Source organism: Callithrix jacchus, chromosome 11 (assembly GCF_049354715.1).
Source record: "Callithrix jacchus isolate 240 chromosome 11, calJac240_pri, whole genome shotgun sequence".
NCBI classification, from domain to species: Eukaryota; Metazoa; Chordata; class Mammalia; order Primates; family Cebidae; genus Callithrix; species Callithrix jacchus.
The window spans coordinates 112,388,283-112,415,052 of NC_133512.1; the positions used below are offsets into that span (position 1 = coordinate 112,388,283).

Consider the following 26,770-nt stretch of genomic DNA (forward strand, 5'->3'; position numbering starts at 1 on the left):
ACTCAAGATACAAAAAATAAGCCAGGCATGGTTGCACAGGTCTGTAATCCCAGCTACTCGGGAGGCTGAGGCAGGAGAATCACTTGAATTCAGGAGGCGGAGGTTGCAGTGAGCCAAGATCGCACCACTACACTCCAGCCCAGGCAACAGGGTGAGACTCTGTCTCAAACAAACAAAAAAAAAATTGTGTTCAGTAAAATTTTATTTTGTACCAAAACATTAATACAATTTTAATAATAACATCTAACATTTCTTGAGCATATACTATATGCCAGGTATTGTGTTAATTTTTCTACGTCATGGGCCAGCTGGTATAATCTTTTTCTTTTTTTTTTTTTTTTTTTAGGCAGAGTTTCACTCTGTCACCCGGGCTGGAGTGCAGTGGCATGTATGACCTTGGCCTACTGTAACCTCTGCCTCCTGGGTTCAAGTGAGTCTCCTGCCTCAGCCTCCCAATTAGCTGGAATTAAGGCACCTACCACCATGCCCAGCTAATTTTTTTGTTTTTATTTTTGTATTTTTCAGTAGAGACAGGGTTTTACCATGTTGGCCAGGCTGGTCTTGAACTCCTGACCTCATGTGATCTACCCCACCTCAGCCTCCCAAAGTGCTGGGATTACAGGCATGAGCCACCGTGCCCAGCCTAATCTTTGACTCTATGAGGTATTATAAAGAAAAAGGAGCAAGAAATATTTAATTCATCACAAGTTAACACACCTAATAGCTGTCCAAGTCAGAATCTGAACCCAGATCTGTCATACTTCATCACTACACACCTAACTACCAAGTCATCCTCCCTTCCCTAGGTGACCGAGGATTGTGAAATTATAAATATTACGTATGGAAATGGGAAAAAAAATTACTATTTTAACATGTAAATGTATGGATTTACATATTTGTTGCCTTTTTTTCCAGCTAAGAACGAAGTGATGGATCAGCATGTGAGACCCTTAAGAATCTAGATATTCCATTTTTGTACCAAAAACGTAGATGCAGTTATTAAATGGATGCCACTTTGGGTAGATCCTCAATTCTTGATGTTCTACTGACAACCATAGAATACTTTTAGGTTGAGAGGAATTGTTAGGTTAGTGGAAATTAGTCAAAGTATGTCCTCTTTACCTATAAATTGACAAAGGTAACAAACAATGTCTATCTAGAGTGAATGAGAGGAAAAAAGTACAAGAGGGAGAGCATATCAGTGTGTATGTGTATTTTTATATGACTGGACACAAATAGGATCCCTATACATGGAAATTACTTCATCTTGTTCATGCACCTACATTCAAGGTAGACTGAAACTAAACATATAGATTGGAAAAAGTATAAATAGATATGAAAACCTGTAATTTTTATGTCAAATAGATATAAAACTTTCCATATATATATATATATTTGAGACAGTGTCTCATACTGTCACCCAGGCTGGAGTGCAGTGGTGTGATCTCGGCTCACTGCAACCTCTGCCTCCCAGGTTTGAGCGATTCTCCTGCCTCAGCCTCCTGAGTAATTGGGACTACAGGCATGCACCACCATGCCTAGCTAATTTTTTGTATTTTTAGTAGAAACAGGGTTTCACTATGTTGGCCAGGCTGGTCTTGAACTCCTGACATCATGATGTACCTGCCTTGGCCTCCCAAAGTGCTGGTATTACAGGCATGAGCCACTATAACCAGCCCAGAAATAATATTTTTGAATTTCTTTCAAACCTATTACTTGAAAACAAATTTTTTTTTGAGAGGGAGTTTTCCTTTTGTTGCCCAGGCTGGAGTGCAATGGCGTGATCTTGGCTCACTGCAACCTCTGCCTCCGGGGTTCAAGCAATTCTCATGCCTCAGCCTCCCAAGTAGCTGGGACTACAGGCATGCACCATCACACCCTGCTAATTTTTTGTATTTTTAATAGAGACAGGGTTTCACCATGTTGGCCAGGCTGGTCTCAAACTCCTGACCTCAGGAGATCCACCTACCTTGGCCTCCCTAAGTACTAGGATTATGGGCATGAGCCACCACACCCCACTATAGATCTTTTAATTTGGAAGTATGTGGTAGCTCACACCTGTAATCCCAGCTTTTTGGGAGGCCAAGGTGGGAGGATTGCTTGAGTCCAGGAGTTTGAGACTGGATTGTACAACATGGCGAGAACACAGCTCTATAAAAAATAAAAGTAAGAAACTAGATGACAAATTCTAACTTTCTTTTGCCTCCTGGAGTGATCAGTTTTCTGAGAGAACTGAAGGGAAATTTTGAGCAAATCTAGCTAATTTAATAATTTAGATAGTTTCAAAGGAATATTGTATTTAACTTCCCAGTAGAAAATAATATTCTGATAATAAAATAATAGAAATTTCATTTTAAAAGATTTTATTTAAAAATATCAAGGTCCTGATGCTAAGCATTTTGAATAAGTGTGTGTGTGTGTGTGTGTGTGTGTTTGCGTGTGTGAGGATGTGTGTGTGTTGTATATTCATTGATTGGCTGTTTCTATTAAATCATGTGAAAAAGTCTTAGTGATACGGTTGTGGGAGAGTACTTCAGAGACCCCATGGATTTTAAAAAGTTGCTTCTTTTCATAGTGTAGTATAAATATTTACTTTCAAATGTCTAATCATCAAGCGATTTCAGAGGCCCATAAAAATGTATGAATGATGGCAAGAGCTAGTGTTTTCATTCCCTTTATTTATGTCTGTGAGCTTCTGAATCTGATAACATAACTACAATAGGGGCCTTTCTTCTGATCAGTGAGAGGAGCTCATGTCGGGTGGGGAAAGCAGATGCTGGGAGTGTAATGAGCACATCTTGGAAAGTGAGAGAGGTGCCTGTTGGGAAACCAAGCCCAGCGTCGGGCAAAGTACGTCTACTGGAGATTTTTCTCATGGATAAAAGCCTCACTGCTGGTTTCTCAGAAAATATGTCACACAGGGTTCCTCACGCCTGTAATCCCAGCACTTTGCGAGGCCTAGGCTGATGGATCACTTACTTGAGGCCAGGAGTTTGAGACCACCCTGGCCAACATGGCGAAACCTTGTCCCTAGTTAATACAAAAATTAGTTGGGTGTGGTGGTATGTGCCTGTAATCCCAGCTACTTGAGCGGCTGAGGCAGGAGAATCGCTTGAACCCAGGAGGTGGTGGTTGCAGTGAGCGGAGATGGTACCACTGCACTCCAGCCTGGGCAACAAAGCGAGACTCCATCACAAAAAAAAAGAAAGAAAAAAAGAAAATACACCACAGCTCAACATTCTTTCGGCCAAATTTTTTTAAATAACTCAAATTGGTGCTAATTCTTCCAGCTGAGACAACACAATCCTTCCACAGAAACTGTTGCTGATCACAACCCCTCAAAGCTCTTCAATCAGTCATGAATTCTTGCCTTGCATTTTACCTATGGTCCTTGTATCATCTACGATGTGCAAAAAACCCCACAAACCTTTCATATTTTTTATTATTTTCTTTGCATGTTGTAGAGAATCAAATTAGATAATTAATGAGTTTACTGAATACTTATTAGATAAATAACACTGTGTTAATATTTTCAAAACCCAGCGAGGTGGATACTTTTCTTACCCCCATTTTGTAGAGGAGGATACCAAAAGATTTGAAAGATTGAATAATGTGGTAGGTCCCATAGTTCATAAGCAGCAGAGCTGGGATTTGACACCATAGCTGCGCAGTGCTAAAGCTCATAGCCTTAACTGCCAACTGCACTGCTTCCCACCCTTATACCGCCTGGGGTTCCTTCATTCACATACAGCATAAATGTTTCATTCAGACATAGCTAATTCTGGGGCCGGTGGTGGTCCATCTTTACTAGATACACATAAAATGTTTAGCACTTTTTTACACTTGCTGAATAGGAAGAGAACTGGGTTTCTCTCTCCCTCTTTCCTTGCCAGAAGTATGTATCCTGGTGATACAACAGCACATGCACACATAATCCAGATCAAACAGATTCGGAGTGCAGATGGGAAGAGTCATGGAAACAAACAAATCAAGTGTTGATGAAGATGCACGTGGACCGGGGAAGAGGCGGCGCACAAAGGTACAGCGAATACAGGGATGAAGGAAGAGAAGAGGGAGAGAGGGATTGAAATAAATGACAGGAACAGAAAGGGAAGCAGAATATAGCTCTTTTTTTTTTTTGGAGACTGATTCCTGTAGTTCAGTATAGAATCTTGCATTTTGTAGGTATTCAACATCTATTTTTTTAAATGACAAAATGGAATACTTCCTTTTTGCCAAATCTAAAGACCTTACTCAAGAACTCAGAGTGAGAAAGCCAAGTAAAAGGCAAGGACAAAGTAAGTGGCACAAAAGTTGCACAGGCTAACGGGCAAGACAAAGAAGAAAGAATTTCTTTTTCTGAGACGGAGTCTTGCTTTGTCGCCCAGGCTGGAGGGCAGTGGCACGATCTCGGCTCACCACAACCTCCGCCTCCTGGGTTCAAGCGATTCTCCTGCTTCAGCCTCCTGAGTAGCTGGGATTACAGGCATGCACCACTATGCCCAGCTAATTTTTGTATTTTTAGTAAAGACAGGGTTTCACCATGTTGGCCAGGCTGATCTTGAACTCCTGACTTTCAGTGATCCACACAGCTCTACCTCCCAAAGTGCTGGGATTACAGGCATGAGCCACCATGCCTGGCTGGAAGAACATTTTTGATGCACTAAATTTGCAGTTGAGGTTATCTGAAATGGACCAGGCTAAACCCTTAGAAGGAGATATATGGACGGCAGAGTCTCAGGGCAGCTTGGACGCAGTGAGTAAATGCCAGTCCCAAACACATGAAAGCCAGCATGGCACAAAGCCTGCAATTAGCTTGCAAAATAGTCTTTGAAAAGGTCTATTTCTGAGAAATAAAATGTGTAAACATTCGGGTTATTTTAATCTGTGGTTATGACACCAGGTGAAAGTACAAGTTTTAAATTATTTATCATTTCAAAGTAAAACTTCACCTGGTAATCAAACTCAGTACTAATTAAATAAAAATAACAGGGTATTTTTATTTGGAAAGCTTTTACGGGTAAGGAAAGTCAGTGGACTTTTTCTTCTCTGTAGTACCCCTTCTCTTCCCCGCATTGTCTGGGTAAAGTGTACAAAGGCTGTGGGTCATTTTTAATAAGTATGAAGCCATATGGGGTATATGGTATGTTTGAGGATATAAAAGGATAATTTCTTGATCTTTACTTGGGTTTAGATAGGTTGAAAAGCACTAAGCACACACTTCCTGACACTGTGACTCTGTGGGTCTATTCTCAGGACCCAAAATAGAGCTTGTAGTGGAATAGATGCCCAGTAGAAACCTGTTGAGAGTAAATGAATGAATCTGCAACTCTGAGCCTTGGAGCCACTCTATTTCCAGTAATTGGCTCTCCTGCCCTCTAGATCAGGGATGAGTTCTTTATTTTAGTTCCCTATTTTCAAAGGGAAGGTAAGTTTTCTTCTGACTGGCCTCAGGTATACTGCATAGGGCCGTAGACTGATTTTTTTCAAAACAGAAAATTGCCTTAATTTTTATTTGGCTTTAAATTAAGTAACATATGATCATTATAAAGAAAAAAAAAAATTAAATGACCACCCATCCCCCAGAGAAAATGGCTAGTCTTATTTTAGAGGAGGAAGCCAAGGTCTGGAGCTAAAGGAAGAGAGACTTGCCCAGGGTCTCATGTGCCCTTTGTCTTCGGATCAAAACCATGATTTTAGATGGCCTTCATTTCTGCTTCTAGCCACCTGTTTCCTGCACACACCCTGTACTTTCCCACCAGAGCTGGCTGAACCATAAAGCCTGACTTTCACTATTCTCAGAAATGATCAGATTTTACAAAATCCTGAAGGGTGGACATGGGCTTACCCAAATCTCAGAATAGCGGAACTAGGAGGTTCACCTTGAAACATGGAAAGGTAAACTTAGTACAAGTAAAAGGAAATACGTAAATACTACTCTTTCTTAAGAAGAGAGAGAGAGAGAGAGAGAGAGAGAGAGAAGAAAAAAAATAGAAGCAAGAAAGAAAAGGAAGGAAAGACGAAATAGAAAAAGAAAACAATATAATATTCCAAAAGAAGTAATACAGACAGAAATGTAAGTTAAACAAGGTTAGGATAAATGTGTGTAAGTTTATTTCAGGTTATGTAGGGTACATAGCTAACATTTACTGTCTACACTCCTTTTACATCTGGCAATAAAAGAAGGCAAGTTCTTCCACACCAAACAAAAAAGTCGAAGGAACGAACCATGTCGCTGTGCAGTCAATTCTCAGGCAAAGTCCTCAATCTGAAGACACTAAGTTCACTCACTCTAATGACAGTATGGCTCTAACCACAGCAATTCAACTCTGTCACACTGCTCTCAATGATTCCCTGACTCCCTGTTCACGTAGAAAGCAAAGATGCTGACAACGCCAATCCAGCCCGATGCCAATGTCTACGTCCTCAGTCCCGAACCTCTCTAGCCACAACTGTCAGGCCTACCCCTACACCCTGGCCTGCCTGCTTTCTGATTTTGTCACACTTGGGTTTCTTGGCATGCTGTGAGGTACATACAGGCAGGAACTATGTCTATTTCTTTAACACCATTATTTTTCACATCTCTAGCACAGACACTTAAACCTGGTTAGTGCTTAGTAATAGTTGTGGGATGAAGACATCTTGTAGACTATCATGAGAATCAGAGGTGAAATAACACAGCATCAGAAGGAATAGAGGTATGCTTCAGGCCGGGCATGGTGGCTCACACCTGTAATCCCAACACTTTGGGAGACCCAGGTGGGCAGATCACGAGGTCAGGAGTTCAAGACCAGCCTGGCCAACATGATGAAACCCTGTCTCTACTAAAAATACAAAAGTTAGCCGGGTGTATTGGCGGGCACCTATAATCCCAACTTCTCGGGAGGCTGAGGCAGGGGAATCACTTGAACCCAGGAGGTGGAGGTTGCAGTGAGCTGAGATCATGTCACTGCCCTCCAGCCTGGGTGACAGAGCAAAACTCCATCTCAGAAAAAAATAAAGAGGTGTGTTTCACTGGGCCCAGCAGTGGCCCACAAGACTTCCATGTCCACCATGTTCACTAAACACTGGACCTCATACTCTCCCTCGTTCTCCCCCATCTCCCTGGTACATTGTCTTCTTCAGTGGTTTCCATTATACCTTTATGACCTTTTACTTTTTCTACATTTGCTTTTCTGGGAATATCCTTCAGCTTTTGTACTAGCACCGCCATACTGTGCCTGCCCAAATTGATGAATCATAATTTCTCTCTCTTTTTGAATAAAGAGTGAAATTTCCTATCTGTACGTGCCTGCAGGAGATCTCCATTTGGATGTGGTTTCTCCCTGAAATTAAACACAACTCCTCTGACCATTCAAGAAGGAAATCCTTCATTTGAGACAAAGCAACTTTCCTTCCAGCTCAGACATATATTCTTTGGAATTGTCTGAAGCTTTTTGCTCTCCTGAAATGTTTGCTAATTTTCCCTCTGTAAAGATGTTGATATTTGATCTTTCTTCATTTCCACACTCACCTGATTCAGACCCTCATTGCCCTATGTTCCATACTATCTCCTCCAGTGCTGGTATCCCTATATTTTAGTCTCCTGTAGATAAGCTTCTCCAGCATAGTGTCATCATACATAACTTCCTTGTTAAGTTTCTGTCTATTCCTTGTATGGCAAATAGGAACAGCCAAGATATACAAGGCCAATCCATTTTTCCTCAAACCACTCAACAAGTTTCTTGAAACAGGATTTTTTTTCTTTTTTTTGAGATGGAGTTTTGCTCTTGCTGCCCAGGCTGGAGTACAATGGCACAATCTTGGCTCACCACAACTTCTGCCTCTCAGGTTCAGGAGATTCTCTGCCTCAGCTTCCTAAGTAGTTGGGATTACAGGCATGTGTTGCCATGCCAGGCTAATTTTATGTATTTTTAGTAGAGATTGGGTTTCACCATGTTGGCCAGGCTGGTCTCAAACTCCCGACCTCAGGTGATCTGCCCATCTCGGCCTTCCAAAGTGCTGTGATTACAGGTATGTGCCACCGTGCCCAGCCACACCAGGATTCTTATTTCTACTTCTGTACTTTGCCAGAGTCATTCCTTCACCTAGACAGGCTCCCTTTCCCTCTTCATCGCCATCATTACCTCCTCTATGGCTCACCTCCGCCAGGAAAGTTTCTCTGACAAGTTTCATCGCAGGATGATGACTACCTTTTCTTCTCTTGGCATGAATGTTTAGTTCTGGCTACCCTGCTATGCTGTCTCTTACTTGTTTGGTGAGTGATAATGGTTAGTAATAATAATAGCTATCATTTATGAAAAACCATCATTTATGGAAAAACTACTACATGCCAGGTACCTGACTAGGCTATTTATGAAGCTCAATAATCTTCCCAACAACCACACAGGCTAATATAGATATTATGCCTACTTTATATATAAGACGACTATGGCTTAAAGAGAAATCACTTGCTCAGGGCCACACAGCTTGAAAGTAGCAGAGCTAGGATTTGAACCAACAGAATGTACCATCCACAGTGCCTGTGGACATGCTTAGTCATTTTGTGAATGGCAGCTGACTCTGGGCCAGTTTATCATAGGCAGTCATTTTATCTTTTGCTTTTGCATTCTCGATGCAAATAAGTAGAAGGTAAGAACAATACTTTTGATTATAGGTGGAAGTTTCCAGTTTTCTACTGCAGGATTGCTAAAGAGTCATCTTTCATCTGTGCATTGGGATTACTGGGAACAAAACGGATTTGATTTTAAGGTCTTAACATTTTTCTCTCTGTGAATGCCTAACCTGCTTTCTTGAAAGAACATCTGATTTAAACCACATCAAATACCACTGTCCTTTGTCCTGAGACCTAAAATGTTAAAATATCTATTTATGCCCCAGGTTTTACATGCCCATGCGTTCTCTCTCCAACCTGACCTCATAGTCACCACTATAGAGGCCCATGCAACATTAACAGCTTCCAGTTACACCCAGAATCTCCTCAGTAACACAGTCTACTATTAATCTGTACTGTGCAGACCCCTAGAGCTGGATACTTTTCTAATAAGAATGAAAAATTTTCACAAGATTTATCTGGGGCTTTTTGCCTTTTTTTTTTTTTTTTTTTTTTTAGATTGAAGACTCATTTTCGAAATGGCTCCAATATTCAATACTTGGCATTTTTCTGTCCATTTCAATATTATATAAACCTTTATCCATACATTACCTTTGTCATTTAAAACATTCCGATGCGAAAGGTATTGATTAAATGCAATTTATCTATATGCAATTATCAGTTGATTCCTCTCAAATCTCTTTTTCTTGACCTATTTTTTTTTTTAATGCCAAATTTAGAGCTTCGGCAGAAAAATTTTCCACAACTACTTTAGCAACCGTTTAGCGTGCAATATAATATGACCACACGTGGCCTCTCAGAAGGATGGTCTTTGAGGCCTGAAACCAGCATTGTTGACAAGGGAATACAAGTGTTTTTCAACGTAGATCCTTACCTTTCTGCTTCGAGTCGCATCTCCTCCCTCTTTTGCCTTCTAAGTTCTCTGCGACGTTCAAAATCATCCATGGTGTTATTTCCGGTTCAGGGAGCCCAGATTTCTGGACCTGAAGTGGAGGAGGTAGACCCAGTATCATAGATGGCTCAGAGTGTCACCTCTCCTCGGTCACTGTGGTCCCTCCTTCCCATTTGTCATTGCCTTTGAGTTTTCTTTCCTCGGAAAGCTGATAAGGTAGCCAGTGATCAATTTCTGACTCCCGAGCCGAGTTAAATTCAGTCTCATTCATGAATCTCTTAGAGACGAGTAAGTAAAATCCCAAGATTAGATATATATTTTAAAAGACCTCAGGAGACAGGTTTTGAAGGCTTGAACTGTTGGTAGAATCACTTGAGATTCTACTGAATGGTTTTGTTCTTTGTAACTTACTGAATCCCAGACCAAAGTTACGAAAAAGTGAACAAAGGAGGAGGAAAACAGGAATGATAAACAAAAAAGAAAGCGGCAAGAAGACGACTATGTAGAAACCAGGAGAAAAGTGAAAGTGAGAAATGAATCAGTATCTAGGCATATAATGTGCATATTCTCAAAGCAGCATTCAGGATTTTAATAAAGACTGCAGCCGTCACATCATGAATAAACAGAAGGAAGCAACATTTTTAAAAGCAGTTAAGTGGCGATCAAGCTGTTTTCCCAGCTCTAAAATCGCTGCTCTTTCTGCGGATGTAACCCAACCATTTTACCGTTTCCTACCTCCTCGGTGATGGTTTCAATTCCGGAAAGACCTTCCCCTTCCAGCTCTTCAAATGAGGAGCCTGTTTCCCCTGCACTTCTGGGCCATGGAGTCAAGTATTCCAGAATCCCCCTGCAGCCCAAACCCAAAATGACCACCAGGAAAGGGGAAGCGGCTCTTTTCGTCCTTGCTTTGTTTACAGAGCTGTCAGTGGTTAGTTAAACTCGGCCTGGAATCTGGCGTTTAAGGCCTGCTCGAAGATTGTTTCCTGTGCGGAACGGGAGGCCTCCACTTCCTCTGGAATCCTAGACTCTGCTGCACTCGAATCACAAAAATATTTTCCAGCCCTTTCTGTGCACACGAGACGAGCCATTTGCCCTGTGTGAAAAAATAAAGAGCTGTGCAAAACCTAAAGCCCTCGCACCTGAAGGCATCTTGGTTTGAAGGAGCAAAAAACAAAACTTAAATTTTGAAGCCAAGTTCAGAAACCTTCTTAAATAAATTGTCAAATTCTTTTATTTTTAAAGGCCTTTTCCCCCTCTTAAAAAAAAACCCACAAAAACAAAAATAAAACCTCAGCCAACAAAAGCAAAACTATACAATGTTTGAATTTTTTCCCCTTTTGTATCCTCTAGGGTATTATTAATGCTGCTTATAAATCTTTAAAAATTCAAATCTTGGTGTTTATTTGGAGTTTTAGATTTTTGATGTTTATCCGTCTTGTTCTTAACCAAGAGTACTTCCCAAGTCTTTGCTAGTTATGAAGGAGACAACCCATTTTCCTTCTTACGATTTTTATCAACCACAAAGACATTTCTCTACACTTTCTAATCTAGTTTATAATTATCAGAACGGAAAAAAAAGTGATTTGAGGGTTCCCTAAGAGGCCATCTGAGGGTCCTTCTCCCTGGGGTAGGGTCCTCTTCTGACCACAGAGCAGGAGTGTGTGAGAACAGCCCTGTGGGCAGTAGGGTCTAGATTCATGGACTCGAATGCCAGGTGCACTGGGAGAGTAGATTCTTCTCTTCCTTCAATGTGGTCTTTTGTTGCATATGAACTACCTCTTGAATAACTAGGGCAACAGCAAGCAGACATGGGAGAAAGAGGTCTGTCTACAAGCAAACAATTTTACCTTTTAAAATTTATCCAAGTAGCTTAAAGAGCATCCTCTAAGCCTCCGTCTGGTTTTTGCCCCTATCTCGTCAAATTTAAGTAGTCATTCTGGCTGCTTGTCAGCAGTGGCTGTTTTCAGCCTATTCCTCTGGTGGAGGTGCTAATGAGCAGTGAAATGAGATCTCCAAGCAGGCTGGAGATGCACATGGTCTGCAGAGCCGGGGGTGTCTTGGAATACTTAGAGGGAAGTAAAACTAACATCATGAGGTCACTCTGGCTGGCCATCCTCACTGGCTTTCAACCCACACAAATTCTTTTTCTTCTATCCATTCTCTCCTCCCACTCCTCACCTTCTCTTGTGTACTTGGGCACTTTTTCTTTCCCAGCCATAGAAAAACTACCTGTCATTTGAATGCTGCTGAGTACACCTGTGGGGGCACCCAGAGGGAGAGAGAGAGAATATGGGTGCTATTTCCTGTGTCTCTACAGACCAGTGCTTTTCTAGGTGAGGCTTTGTGCACATGGGTGGGTGTAGCCGAGAGGAACGCACAAAACCACATCTGTGTTCCATGTGGTAGGACTCTCAGTTGTGTGTGTGTCTCATGTGGGGGAGAGAAGGTGTATGTGTTTATGAAAATGGCTCTCAGTATCAACCCAGGATGGGGATGAAGATCCTCTTTCATCCCTACACCCCTATATTCCAGAGCTTTTCTGTATTTCTCTGGTCTCTTCCCTTTGTAAGAGGAGCCACATCAAGGTAGAAAGGTTAAGTGATTTTTTTCCTTTGTCTGTTCCGTGTCCCCAGGCAATAGTCCCTCATTTCCTGCCCTACCCCACTCAGTGCTGAATTCTTTATTGAATTTTTTTTTTTTTTTTTTTTTGACATGGAGTCTCGCTCTGTCACCTGGCTGGAGTGCAGTGGCATCATCTTGGCTCCTGGTTCAATCCCTGGTTCAAGCGATTCTCCCGCTTCAGCCTCCCAAGTAGCTGGGATTACAGGCACACGCCACCATGCCTGGCTAATTTTTATATTTTTAGTAGAGACAGGGTTTCACCATGTTGGTCAGGATGGTCTCGATCTCTTGACCTGATGATCTGCCCAACTTGGCCTCCCAAAGTGTTGGGATGACAGGTATGAGCCACTGCCCCCGGCCTCAGTGCTGAATTCTTTTCAGCAACATTGTTTAGGAAACAAACTCTGAACCAATGAAGGGATGAAAGTCAAGACAGGATGATTCCATCAATCGTGAGGCTCTGGGTGTCACAAATAATGTAAAAGAGCTAATTATTGATGTTTGTGAAAGAGCTAATTATTGATGTTTGTGACAGATGAGTTCTCAAAGAGTTTTATGAAAATCTAAATTTTTTGCTGCAGGGGGATTGTCGACATGCTATTGAAAGATTTACTGAGGTGACTTCTTTTGTTTAGAGGGGAAAAACAAAAACCTTAACAGAGGCAGATAAGTCATTACCTATGGATACCTCCGTCTTTTCAATAAGGGTTCTCACAGATCAGATTGGATTTTCTTTTAAAACAGGGCATGCCTACACTGTCATGATTAAGAAATAAGTCAGTATTAAAGGTGTCTGGCCAGGTGTAGTGGCTCACACCTGTAACCCCAGCACTTTGAGAGGCCAAGGTGGGTGGATCACCTGAGGTCAGGAGTTCAAGACTAGCCTGGCCAACATGGTGAAACCCCATCATTACTAAAAACACAAAAAATTAGCTGGGCGTGGTGGTGGGTGTCTGTAATCCCAGCTATTTGGGAGGCTGAGGCAGGAGAATCGCTTGAACCGTGAGGCGGAGGTTGTAATGAGCCAAGATTTCGCCACTTCACTCCAGCCTGAGCGACACAGTGAGACTCCATCTCAAAAAAAAAAAGGGGGGGGGGGAATTTCAAATTGCCCTACACACTGCCCTTCCTTATTTTTCTTTTTGAGATGGAGTTTTACTCTTGTCACCCAGGGCTGGAGTGCCTGTCATTTGAATGCTGCTGGAGTGCCTGTCATTGGTGCCTGTCATGGTGCTCTCTTGGCTCACTGCACCTTCACCTCCTGGGTTCAAGCAATTCTCCTGCCTCAGCCTCCCCAGTAGCTGGGATTACAGATGTGCACCATCATGCCCAGCCGATTTTTTGTAGTTTTAATAGAGACAGGGTTTCACTATGTTGGCTAGGCTGGTCTCAAACTCCTGACCTCAGGTGATCAGCTCACCTCGGCCTCCCAAAGTGTTGGGATTACAGGGGTGAGCCACCACACCCAGCCTGCCCTTCCTTTTGGTAACAAAGTCAGAGGCCTGTGGCCTAGGGGATTGGCACAATATGACATAAGGTGTGTCCTGCATCTTACCACCATGTCAGGGCTCCCAAGACTTTCCTCTCTCTCCTTTCCTTCCTCCTTGCCTCTTTGTCTCTTTTCAAAGGCAAAACATTGGCTGGTATTTCTTCTGACATTAAAAAACCTTTTTCTCTTTCTCTGTCACTTTTTTTCTTCTCTATTTCCCACCCTGTGTTGGAAATTAAAGTATATTTATATTCATTAAAACTAATTTATGGCTCTTTTCTTAAAAAATGTAGTTTAGTATCTGATGTGCATCTTTCAACCAAGAAATCTATTATGTTTTATATTCACCAAGTTCTTGCTGTTTTTCTTTTTCCCTCGAGGGCATGTGGCCCTCACTATAGATATTTCCTGTGATGCTTTTATAGGAAAAACTAGTAATTTTCTGCTTTGTTTGGGTCCGGGTTGGTGGCAGAAAAGTCATTTTAGGTGTGTGCGGGTGTACTCGCCTGTGCACACACATGTGTGTAAATGCAGTCAAGGCAGGAGATGTTTGTGACAGGTGGCTTTTCTAACCCAACACTCAACACTTAGGGACAAGGCCACATGGAGGAAGCTAGTCTTATCAAGTTTTTTGGGCCATGCCACTATGGGTCTTCGAATGCAGGAAGAATAAAATCCATCATGTCAGGGAAACTGAATAAATCAATACAGCATCCAAAAGGAACTAACATTTCTTGAATATGTACTATTCAGCAGGCCATTTTTTAAACCTTTAACATTTTTAATGAATAGACTTTACTTTTTAGAGGAGAAACAAAGTGAATAGAGAGTGCAGAGTTCCCATATATTCTCCCCTCCCCAACTCCTGGCCTCGTCTTCTGCATTTGGAAATAGAATCTTTGCAGATGTTGTCGAGAGGAGGTGATTAGGGTGGTCCCTTATCCGATACGATGGTGTCCTTATGGAAAGGGGAAATTTGGCACAGAGACAGACACACACAGAGAGGAGATAATGTGAAGACATGGGGAGGTGCCAGGGGAAAATGGAGACAAGGAAGACCTGAGGCTGCCAGAAAGCTGGGAAAGAGGAGTGGGACGAACCCTCCCCCAGCATTTTCAGGGGGACCCTGGCCATGCTGACGCCTCCATTTCAAGTTTCTATTCTCCATAACAGTGGGACAAGAAATTACTGTTCTTTTTATTTCAATGTTATAAGATTATTTTAATATCAATCTAATATTCTACATTTATACTTTTTAGCAGCTAGAGATGTTTCAAATTTCCAGGCAACTGATGAATACATATTGATTAAAAAGCAATAGTGGTGATGACAAGAGTATGGAGTAACAGAACAGTAAGCTTTAGAGTCCAGACTTTAGCTTTATGCTGTAGCGACTGTCTGTGACATTAGCCAAACCTTGTTAGAGTCAATATATTCATCTACAAATCAAGAAGTTTAGATACCCATTACCTCCATGCTCAGTGCTCGTCTTTTTTTTTTTTTCCATTTTGTGTGTGTGTATATATATATATACATATATATATATATTTTTTAATTGTACTTTAGGTTCTGGGGTACATGTGCAGATCATGCAGGATTGTTGCATAGGTACATACATGGCAAGGTGGTTTTCTGCCTTCATACCGCGCATCACCTATAGCTGGTATTTCTCCCCTCATTATCCCTCCTCACCCTCCTCCACACCCTCGTCCCTCCCCCTAGCGCCCCCTACTGACCGCAATGTGTGATGCTCCCCTCCCTGTGTCCATGTATTCTAATTTTTTTTTTTTTTTTTTTTTTGGCGGGGCGGGCGGGTGGGGGGGTTCGTTTTTTTTTTTGAAATGGAGTCTCACTCTGTCACCCAGGCTAGAGTGCAGCTGCCAATCTTGGTTCACTGCAACCTCTATCTCCTGAGTTGGAGCAATTCTCCTGCCTCAGCCTCCTGAGTAGCTGGGATTACAAGTACGCCCCAACACGCCTGGTTAATTTTTTATTATTTTTAGCAGAGACAGGGTTTCACCATGTTGGCCAGGCTGGTCTTGAATTCTTGACCTCAGGCGATCCACCCACTTTGGCCTCCCAGAGTGCTGGGATTCCAGGTGTGAGCATCACAGCCGGTCTAAATTACTGTTACTCTAAGGCAGCCAGTGTGTGGTACTTTGTTATGGCGACCCTAGGAAGCTATTAGGAGCATCTTGCAGTAGTGCGGCACATTTGTTACAACGGACAAACCAGTGTTCGTGCATTAGTATTAACTAAAGTTCATAGATTAGTTTAAGGTTCACTCTTCGTTGTACAGTTGCATAGGTTTCACCAAATACCGAATGTCATGTACTTGCCATAGTCATCATATGAATAGTTTCACCGCCCTAAAAATCCCACGTGCTCTACTCGTTCCTCTCTTTCCTCCCTCTCCTTACTCCCAAACCCAGGCAACCACTGATGATTTTATGTCTCTATAGCTTTGGGTTTTCCAGAATATCATGTAATTGGAATCATACAGTATGCCTTTTCTGATTGGCTTATTTCACTTACCAACACACATTTCTGTTTTCTCCAAGCCTTTTCGTGGCTGATAGCTCCGTTGGGCCATTAAAATATATGTAATCTTACTTTATCTGGGTGACAAACCTGTGAGGTAGCTATTATAATCCTCATTTTACAGAATGTCAAAGTGTATGCTCTTAACCACTATAATAGGACTAATCCACTATTTCTCACTAGGATTTGCTTTCCACTTCAGGGAACAAACAAGTGTGCCCCAGAGAAGTTCTGAGATGACTGTTATCAGTGATTGTCACATTGTCACATTGATTCATTGGATCATATAGCCTTAGGTAAGAAATAATCCTAAAAATTACCTACACCTTCAGTTTACAACCTGTTTGGTTTAAATCATAGAATTATCAAGTCACAAAAGATCTCAATTGAATAAGCCTTCCAAAAGCTTATTTCATCTCCGTTAATTTATTGTTAGTGCTTTGTAAAATTCGTAACTCAGGATGGCTATATCCTCGATAGCATCTGCATATTCTTCTCCCACATCATAGTTCCTTCGTCATTACACATCTTCCTCCTCTAATCCACTATGCCCTCATCACAACACCATCATTTCTTTGCTCTTGCAAGAACGCTCAAAACAATTATTGGACAGGTCCTCTCTGACTAGTCACCATTTTACACCCACTGTAAATTTCATGATTCAGCTACTTCAATGAGGCCTCACAAAAACATTGACACAATCAATATTCAATAAATATTTACTGAACAGCTATGATGTGCCAGGTATTGTTCTAGACACTGGGATTGAGCCGTGAACAAGACAGAAAAGGTCTGTGCCTTCCTGGAATTGAGATTTCAGACTTTCTTGCTTCTTTAAACTTCCACCAGGCTTATCACACTCATCTGCAACCTTGGATCACACCCGTCACCTGCTTTCTGTCTTGTGATCTTGAGATTCAGTGCTTTGTGGGAGAAAGGGAGCATGTTGTGTTGATCCTAAAGATTTACATTCATTTCAGTTGGGCCATCGCTGAACCTCAGTGATATTTCTCTTCCTCCTACAAGTATTAGGTGATTTCTGGATACAATATACTCGAGCAGATTTCCTACCTCTGATCTGCAAATGAGCATCACTCACCATGACCCTTTAACTGTTTTCCTCCGCAAACCCTTGGCAAATAGTGACCTGGAATGATACTTAGGAGACTGAGACTGAAGCTCTAGGCGCTTTATTTCTCTATAAAGTGAGCTGGTTTAAGAGATAATATACAAAGTTTCATCTTACTCCATCTAATAATACTATGACTCTGTACCTACTTAAACCAGCGAAGTTGGAGGCATCACACATGACATATACATTCTCCTTCCTCCTTCCCAGATATAAATGTCTTGAATATCTATGTCTGTTCTCATTTAATGTTTTGATCTCCAAACCATTAACCTTCCTTTCAAGCTGACATACCACAGCATCCCAGATAAAAAATATTTTATTACCTCTCATATGTCTTACAGTTTTCTACCTCTACATTTTCACTCATTCTTTTTAGTCCACATCTTCACTATCCATATTTTTATTCCATCATGAATTTCAGGCTCAAATTTTACTTCTCTCATGATTCGCTTTCCTGGGAACCCTAGATTAAAGTGACAATTCCCTCCTTGAATATCTACAATTTATTTTGACAGTCAATAACACACCGTTGGCTGCGCCTCATCAATTGTTCTCTTTAGTCTTTAAATATTTGTATTAATATTTTACTCTCCATATGCTTTTGTTCTTATGGCCCCTTATGAAAAGATAGTCTTTTTAAAAATCTTTCCACGACTGGGAGAGAGTAGGCACTCAGAAATTGCAGCCAATTTGAGCCAGTGGCTTTTTATCCTAGCTTTTACCATTCTGAGTATGGAAAATGTAACTCAAGCCAATTCATCTCTCTGTACTTTACTGACTGATCAGTGTTTACAAAGTGAATCAAAGGCCTTGGTAATTGACTATATATGAATCTAAAAAATCATATAAACCCACATTTGCAGTAGTTACACAGTAAATCTGGCAGCATGTTCTTTCCGACTGTACCAGATGAACTTCTGTCCTTTTCAAAAAAATCAATTTATCAACCCACTTTGCTCTTTTCTGAACTGAATGGTTCATTTGGGATTTGAAAACCAAATAAACAAATAGATTAGCATGTACAGTTTGCACTTAACTTTAGCTCAACCTTCACCATCTTGTTCCAAAAATCTGTGCTACTTTAAAAAGAATGCATGCATTCACCAAGGCAGAACTGTCAAGAGTAGCGGCATAGAAATAAGAATTAATGCAATCAACCCGAGGCACTTAGTCTCCTCAAGCTGTTTCTTTTCTCTAATATGGAATCCAAAACACAAAGACCTACTAAGGGCAGGTTAACAGGTTCTGACCTGTTTTTCCCTCACCTTCCCTGCAGGATCTTTTAGCATTACTTTTCTCTATTTGTACTTCTCCACTAGCAAACAGAAGACCTGACAGATTTAACATTATTATTTATTTTTTATTTTTTTAGACTGAGTTTCGCTCTTGTTGCCCAGGCTGGAGTGCAATGGCTCAATCTCGGCTCACTACAACCTCAGCCTCCAAGGTCAAGCAATTCTCCTGCCTCAGCCTCCCAAGTAGCTGGGATTACAGGCATGCACCACCACACCCAAATACTTCCGTATTTTTAGTAGAAACAGGGTTTCACCATGTTGATCGAGCTGGTCTCAAACTCCTGACCTCAGGTGATCCACCCACCTCGGCCTCAATGCTGGGACTACAGGCGAGAGCCACCATGCCCAGCCAGCTTGAACATTACTAAAGCCAGTGTCTTTATGCCCTCTCTTTCACCTTCTGCATAGCAGATAGTTTGGGTAGTTCAGATTTATGAAATGATGGTTTTTCTAACTTCCTAACACTTAGGAAGACAGCATGTTTAGGGACTTTAGGTTGCATTTCCAAGTGTTATCACAAACAATACCACCTTAATTCCGAGCACTTCACAGTTTTAAAACTTTACGGTTATCATTATTTGACCTTCCCAAGTAAGAAGAATCAATTCAACCCCATTTAAAGAAAGGAGACTTTGACATTGGCTCCTTAACCTCCACAAATCAGTGGTAAACTAGGATTGGCATTTAGACAAATTTCTTCCTTTTTTTTTTTAAATGGAGTCTTGCCCTGTGGCTCAGGCTGGAGTGATCTCGACTCACTGCAACCTCTGCCTCCTGGGTTCAAACAATTCTCCCACCTCAGCCTCCCAAGTAGCTGGGATTACAGGTCCCCACCACACCCAGCTAACTTTTGTATTTTGAGTAGAAACGGGGTTTCACCATGTTGGCCCAACTGGCCTGGAACTCCTGACCTGGTGATCCGCCTGCCTTGGCTTCCCAAAGTGCTGGGATTACAGGTGTGAGCTACTGTGCCCTGCTGATTTAAACTAATTTCTAAACCAACTTGAAAGTTGCTTAGAAGAGTGAAGAGAAGTGAAAATTTGGGATGCAATGTCTTCTGTTTTCTTTTCAAGTATTTACTTTTCCTTGATGAACTCAAGGAGAATTAAGCTGAAAGACAAGAGTAATGCTAAATCAGAATAGGCATGAGACCACTGCTGCAAATGACATAACTGCAAACCCTAAGGCAAGGTGGAAATTCTCCACTAACTTGTGTCTGTGTGGGAAAAAATACATAGACTTGCTACAAATATATAAAGATGTTTTCTTTTTTTCTTTTTCTTTTTTTTTTTGAGACAGTCTTGCTCTGTGGCCAGGCTGGAGTGCAGTGGCGCAATCTCGGCCCACTACAACCTCCACCTCCTGCGTTCAAGCGATTCTTCCGCCTCAGCCTCCCAAGTAGCTGGGACCACAGGCACATGCCACTACACCCAGCTAATTTTTATATTTTTAGTAGAGACGGGGTTTCACCATGTTGGCCAGGATGGTCTCGATCTCTTGACCTCGTGATTCGTCCACCTTGGCCTCCCAAAGTGCTGGGATTATAGGCGTGAACCACCGCGCCTGGCCTTATAAAGATGTTTTCTAAATGTATGCCTGACTAACAGAGGCATTCACAATATTATCACACATAAATCAGATGCAGGGAGGCTCAGCTCCAGCAGGACTACCCAAAAATGGGGGTGCATGGAAAGGGCTGACCCCTATCTCTGAAAATAGACAGGGAAAAATGAAGTGGCCATCTGTTTAGGGTTATAGTGAAAATATATTTTTTAAGATTCTAAGGCTATGCTGTCCAGTATGGTAGCCACCAGCCACGAGGTCATTTAAATTTAATTGAAAATAAATAAAATTTAAAATTGAGTTCTGCAAGGTTCTTTGAATTGACTGCACCATGGACTACACCATAGTCAAGCCATGGTGACCCCTGTGACCCACACATATGCCTCCAGATGACCTCCTGCAGCCAGAAAGTCTGCGATAACAAGAAAACCGCAAAAGGAGAATAGCTAGCTCCCGCAGTGCCTGATTAACCGACCTTATGACATTCCACCATTGCTCTTGCCTGAACTGATAAGTCAACCTTGTGACACTGGAGCCTGTGGCCTGGTTAACCAATCTTGTGACATTCTATCATTGTTCATGCCTCAACTGGTAGGTCAACCTTGTGACACTGGAGCCTGTGACACCCCACCCCCAACTTGCAAAACACCCGCCCTAAACTGTAACTTTCCATTGCCTACCCCCAACCTATAAAACCATCTCCTATCCCACCACCCTCTGCTGTCTCTTTTCCAACCCAGCCTGCTCGCACCCGAGTGAATAAACAGCCTTGTTGCTCCCACAAAGCCTGCTTAGCTGGTCTCTTCATTCAGAGCATGTTTAACAAGTCCCATTTCAAAAGCTCAGTGCCCATTCTGTGTTCAGTGGCCCCCATGTAAGATGGTGCAGAGAACATTTTCATCATTGCAGAAAGTTCTTCGGATTGCCCTACTATAAGATCTTCCAACTCCTAGCCAGGCACAGTGGCTGAAGTCTGTAATCCCAGCAGTTTGGGAGGCCGAGGCAGGGGGATAATGAGGTCAGGAGATAAAACCATCCTGGCCAACACAGGGAAACCCCATCTCTACCGAAAATACAAAAAAATTAGCCAGGCATGGTGCGTGCCTGTAGTCCCAGCTGCTGGGGGCGCTGAGGCAGGAGGATCACTTGAATCCAGGGGGCAGAGGTTGCACTGAGCCGAGATGGCACCACTGCACTCCAGCCTGGTGACAGAGCGAGACTCTGCCTAAAAAAAAAAAAGATCTTCCAACTCCTAATATGAAGTGATTGTACTGAGCGAAGTAATGTTATGCACTTCAGAGGCATGCAGGTGTGTTAGACATGGCCTCTGTCTTCAAAGACCTTACAGTCTCATAGAGAATATGTGATAAGGGGCCTGGCGCGGTGGCTCAAGCCTGTAATCCCAGCACTTTGGGAGGCCGAGGTGGGTGGATCACGAGGTCAAGAGATGGAGACCATCCTGGTCAACATGGTGAAACCCTGTCTCTACTAAAAATACAAAAACTTAGCTGTGCACCGTGGCATGTGCCTGTAATCCCAGCTACTCAGGAGGCTGAGGCAGGAGAGTTGCCTGATCCCAGGAGGCGGAGGTTGCGGTGAGCCGAGATCGCGCCATTGCACTCCAGCCTGGGTAACAAGAGCGAAACTCCGTCTCAGAAAAAAAAGAACTTGGTCTTAAAGAGACATTCCGGTTTCAGGAACCGGAGTATTAGGCATTTAACTGAGGGAATAGGTTGCTCTTGGATGTTGAAAGAAAAAAGAGACATGATGAATAAGAAGAGAAGAGAATCAGAATTCAGCAAAAACACTTCAAATTTCCGCAGCCTTTGGAAACCCCTTGCTACTCCTCCATCATAATTAGAAAACACTGACATTCAGAGCCGATTTAAATGTTTCCATCAGTCTAAAAAAAGTGTTGCCTGATTTTGCTCTGTAACCATGCTCAGTAATTAGAAACAGAAGGCACCGTTCTGGACGTTTGCTTGGGAACCTACCCTTCCCTGGCCTCGTGTGACTACCCATTGGCTATAGGACTTTTATCTTTTCTCACCATCTCTCTTAGGAGCCCCAGCCCAGATCACAGGAAAAGTGTGAGGTTGACATGGGCATTCCTGGAAAAACTGTGAACCTCCGGCGCCACTTTAGACTTTAAAATGTGCAGAAGAAACTCACTCGGCCTGCCTGTTTCCTCGCTAAAGCACTGTAGCTCTGCACTACGCGTGGAACGCAGCAGTTCAAGGATGGTGAGAGAAAGAGGTGATTCGAACCAAAAGAGGCAAAAGAAGACACAACCAGCTTGAAATGGCACATCCTTGTTCATTTCTTAGAACAGCAAAGCTGTTCCAGGAGCTGATGCTAAGGTTCCTCACCCTCTTGCTGGAAAACCTCTGCTTTACAGAATGTATGATTAGAATACCATCTAAGAAGCAGCGGCAACAGCTTTCTACTTCTGACAATATCTACAAAGAAAATGGAAAAATACTTGTAATAAAGGACTTCAGCTCGACAGCTACCTAGCTTGTCAAATTAAAACATGTGGCAACCACCTGCTAAATTTCTTGAAAGAATGGTACTTTCTCGTTTTTCTCCTTGACTTAAAAATCTCTTCGGAGTACATTTGCAATTCCTAATTTTTCACACTTAAACAAAGCTGTCCACACTATGTTTAAAGATGACTAAGCAATTTTGTATTAAGTAACCAAAGAGCACCCTGCCAATTTTAGAATAATTAAGTTTCTGCAGCCTAATCTAAACAGTTCCAAGAACTACATGCGGCCTACCAAAAGTATATATTACAAGTAGTCAGCCCTGCGGCCAGCTGGCAGACAGATCAGCATATTAAAGTAGAACTGTTCAGAATTTGGAGTATTATTTTTCTTTTCTCCCAATATTTTTTCTGCATCCAACTTTGTTTCTTTGGGAATGTTTTCAAGTATACAAAGCAAGAAACTATTGTGGGATTGCACCTCTTGTAAACGAATGAGCATTTCTCTTGAGATCCGTTGGAATGCAGATATCATTCCCATTTCAATTCCATCTACACAGGCAGCCAAAGAAAAATGGAGCAAATGAATCCACCTTCTTACCCTTCAACTTAAAGTGTTCATATTCTGCTTGATCACCAGAAAGATCTGCACTGACTGCTGGACAAGTGAATGTGGACAGTAAGTCATAGGTCTGTTGAGTACCAAAACACCTTTCTGACCATAGATCCTTGTACTGTGCATTAGCCTGCTCTTGCATTGCTATAAAGAACTATCTGAGACTGTGTAATTATAAAGAAAAGAGGTTTAATTGGCTCATGGGCAGGCTGTATAAGTAGCATGGCTGAAGAGGCCTCAGGAGACTTTCAATCATGGCAAAAGGCAAATGGGAAGCAGGCATGACTTATGTGGCCGGAGTAGGAGGAAGAAACAGCAGGGGGAGGTGCTGCATACTTTTAAATAACCAGATCTCGTGAGAACTCACTCACTATCATGAGAACAGCAAGGGGGAACCCCTTCCTTGTGATCCAATCACCTCCCACCAGGCCCCTCCTCCAACAACCGGGATCACAGTTTGACATGAGATTTGGCAGGGACACAAATCTGAACCATATCACGCTACCTTTACCAGATAGCTTCGTGGGCCAGAATTTCGTGCTAATAAGGCTAAAGTCACAGATTTATCTCACCAGGAATGAGTTAATCATCTGAGGGGAAAAATTCCTAAATTACGGCCCTGTGCCATGATATTAATCCTGGCCAGCTATATGACAGATGTAGCTGACCACCTTAAATCTAGAAAATAGAGATGGTTAGAGTAGCGCGTCCCACCATGACCTTCAGTAGCGTGTATGGACAAATGAATCTGAGTCTGTCATCACACAAAAGGCTCCTATATTTTCAGCTGCATTATAAGTCCTGTCATCTTCTGCATTGTATTTACATTCAGATACAATCAAGAGCGGCCGAGACTCTCCAACCATCATCCCAATGAGAACTTTAATAAAAACATTCAATAAATGTTTATGAAAGATTATTCATCTACTAGCCACCTTGCTATTCAGTGCAGCATGTAAGATGTGAACGCAACTCTTCTGCCCTCAAGGTGCTTGCAGTCTGATGGTGGAGATGGACAATCAACAAATAAAATACAAATTAGGATAAGGTTAGGAAGAAACCTAAAAAGAAGCTGCTATGAGAGAGAATTACGGGAGCGATCTAATGGTTTGCTATGATTAGAATAAGATCTGGGCGGTAATTACTTTTTCCAAAAGGAATGACATTAACATGTATACAGACATGAATTCATACAGGAACATAAATTTGTAAGACTAGAGTTTGTATTCATTCATCAAATTAAATTGACATCGAGTATGTGCCAGACATGCATTCCCCTAGGTGCAGATAAATAAAATTCCTTTCCACTTCTTTCTCCTAAATAGCTGGGTGAGGAGAAAAGGAACTAGTCAGATTTGAGGGATAGTGAGCTAGTTTCACCGACTTATTTCCCACTTCATGTCCTATATAAGCCACATAAAAATAAGGATCCATCAGAAGCTATTGCCAGAATTCATGCAGACCCAGGGAATCCACGCAAGACATTAACTTGACCCGGTTAAGGTGGGAGGCATAAAAGAGGACATCTTTCTAGACCCATCCAGCTCTGTGAACTCCTGACAATAAAAGCATGGTTCTAACCCACCGTCAAGCAGAAATATGCTGATTTAAACAAAGCTGATCCACTGTGTTTTTCAAATGCTGGTGCATGATTCCAAGAAACAAACAGTCCATAATAAATTTAGCCCAGTGGCAGAACATCTCACAACCAGCTTTTCCACTTTGAATACCACAAACAGACCTTTTATTTGTTGACACACAGCCCCTGGACATTCATGAAAACAAGATGTTCTCTTGCTGCTTTTTAAGTTAAACAGATTTAAGTCAAGGTCTCAGCTCTCAGCCGAATTTTAAAAACAGATGTTACATAGCAAAAAGGCTGAACTGACCCCAGCAATAAGAGGCTATTTCACTTGAACTCGGATATTCTTTGTCAGCAGGAGAAGTGATCAAAGATGCTTTAAACTGGAGGCAGGAGCAGCCCAGGGTTTATTACTGTCTCCATTCAGTGATTGCCTTGCAGGTCTGGGAAGCTGTTGGGAATTCGGGACTCTTGATTTTGGGAATAAATGTGGCTGGAAAGGGTTGGTGATTGGGAGGTGCAGATTCCTTGGTTTTGAAGATTCTTTGGCTTTGTTATTCAGGAAAAATGATCTTCCTCCCACATGCCACTATCTTGTTTCTCTGCAGACCCCAGAAGCTCTCCATGAAATAGTTCCACTCTATCCATCACATGATTCCTCTTGCCACCCTACCCTCCCATGCAAACATAACTTACAGCCAGCCCAAACTACTAAGTCCTGCAATGATTTCACCCTCATTTCTGCCTCTGGGCCTTTGTCCCTGGCTTCTTGCCACCCATAACCTGAAGTGCCCTCCACGCCTGCAAATCCCATATATTTTTCTAAAGTCCAGTCCCAGTCCTATCTTTATCCCAGAACCATCCTCCCTTTCAGCTTCTACAGCAATCGTCAGCCTTGTTCTTGACGATCAATACTATATGGACTTGTTATTCAGATGTTTTATAGCATTGCTTTCTCTTGACCAAGTCTGGAGCTGCTCGATGTTAGGACCTATATCTCCTCTGATATCCCCTCACAATGCTGAGTACTTTGCTATACAGTTATTTATGAATGGAAATATTTGCTGAGTTGAACTCATTGAAAAGCTTAAGAATCCTGGCCCAAGACTCCAAGTTCCAAATAATGTCGCAGCTATGATGCTTTGTGCTGTTTGCCCCATGCTCTTGTTTCACTTCTTCTGGGCATATTATAGAATTGTGCTTGCCCCTTGTAGTCATCTGGAGCCAAGTGGCTAATTCTGGCCAAGAGTTTCGAGCAGAAGTTATCATGTCACTTGCCGATGGGAGATCCTCCAAAGAGCTCTTTCCTCTCTACCATGGTTGGTAAGATTTCCATACAGTCATTGTCAGTAGGGGTTCCTAGGCACGGATGACAGTGATGTGAACTACAGACCCTTGCCTATCCAGGGTTAGTGATAAAGTATGAGTGATAAACACATATTCGTTTTGAAGTCGCTGAGATTTTGACTGTTGCTGATGCCAGCATAACCTAGCTTCTCATGATGGACGGAGTGTTGGCCAGCTCTGACATTAGGTCATACTCATCTCTGTTTCTAAGCAAGAACTTGCTCAGATTCCTCATTTCCTATTTCTCTTCTGAGACCTCTAGTTTAGAAGACAGGGATAGGTAGGTTAACTGGAATACTGTTTGCAGGGAGTGGAAGTGGCTCATATTTCACTTCCTTATGGGCCCCATCTCTCTACTCCAATGGGGCATAAAACTGCCACTAACTATAGCAGTGCTCGTGTGTTATGTGATCATTCATTTACATCAGGCATGAAAAACTCAGATAGTTTAAAGGACCAAAAAAGTAACTATCTGGGGAGTGGTAGCTCATGGGAAAATGGAGAATATACGCATCCCTGCAAGCCTGTGAGCTTTCAGACTCTAAATTATTTTTTTTAAATGCTGGCATTAATCTATTCTCACACTGCTAAT

At 42.1% G+C, this 26,770-nt stretch overlaps 1 protein-coding gene across 16 annotated transcripts in view; it reads right to left on the reverse strand.

Annotated features, from left to right (window-relative positions):
• Nucleotides 1-26,770, reverse strand: part of CALD1 (caldesmon 1) — a 238,228-nt gene that overhangs the window by 100,024 nt on the left and 111,434 nt on the right. For 13 of the 16 annotated variants that reach the window (XR_013524233.1, XR_013524239.1, XR_013524238.1 and 10 more), the window contains exon 3: nucleotides 9,489-9,597. Coding sequence is in view for 10 of the 16 variants with exons in the window: in XM_078343717.1 (XP_078199843.1) it covers nucleotides 9,489-9,559 (71 nt within the window). In the remaining 6 variants the exon portion in view is untranslated. Of the gene's footprint in view, nucleotides 1-9,488; nucleotides 9,598-10,241; nucleotides 10,378-26,770 lie in introns of those variants that run through there. The other 3 variants (XR_013524234.1, XM_035254697.3, XM_035254694.3) reach the window with 1 other exon arrangement.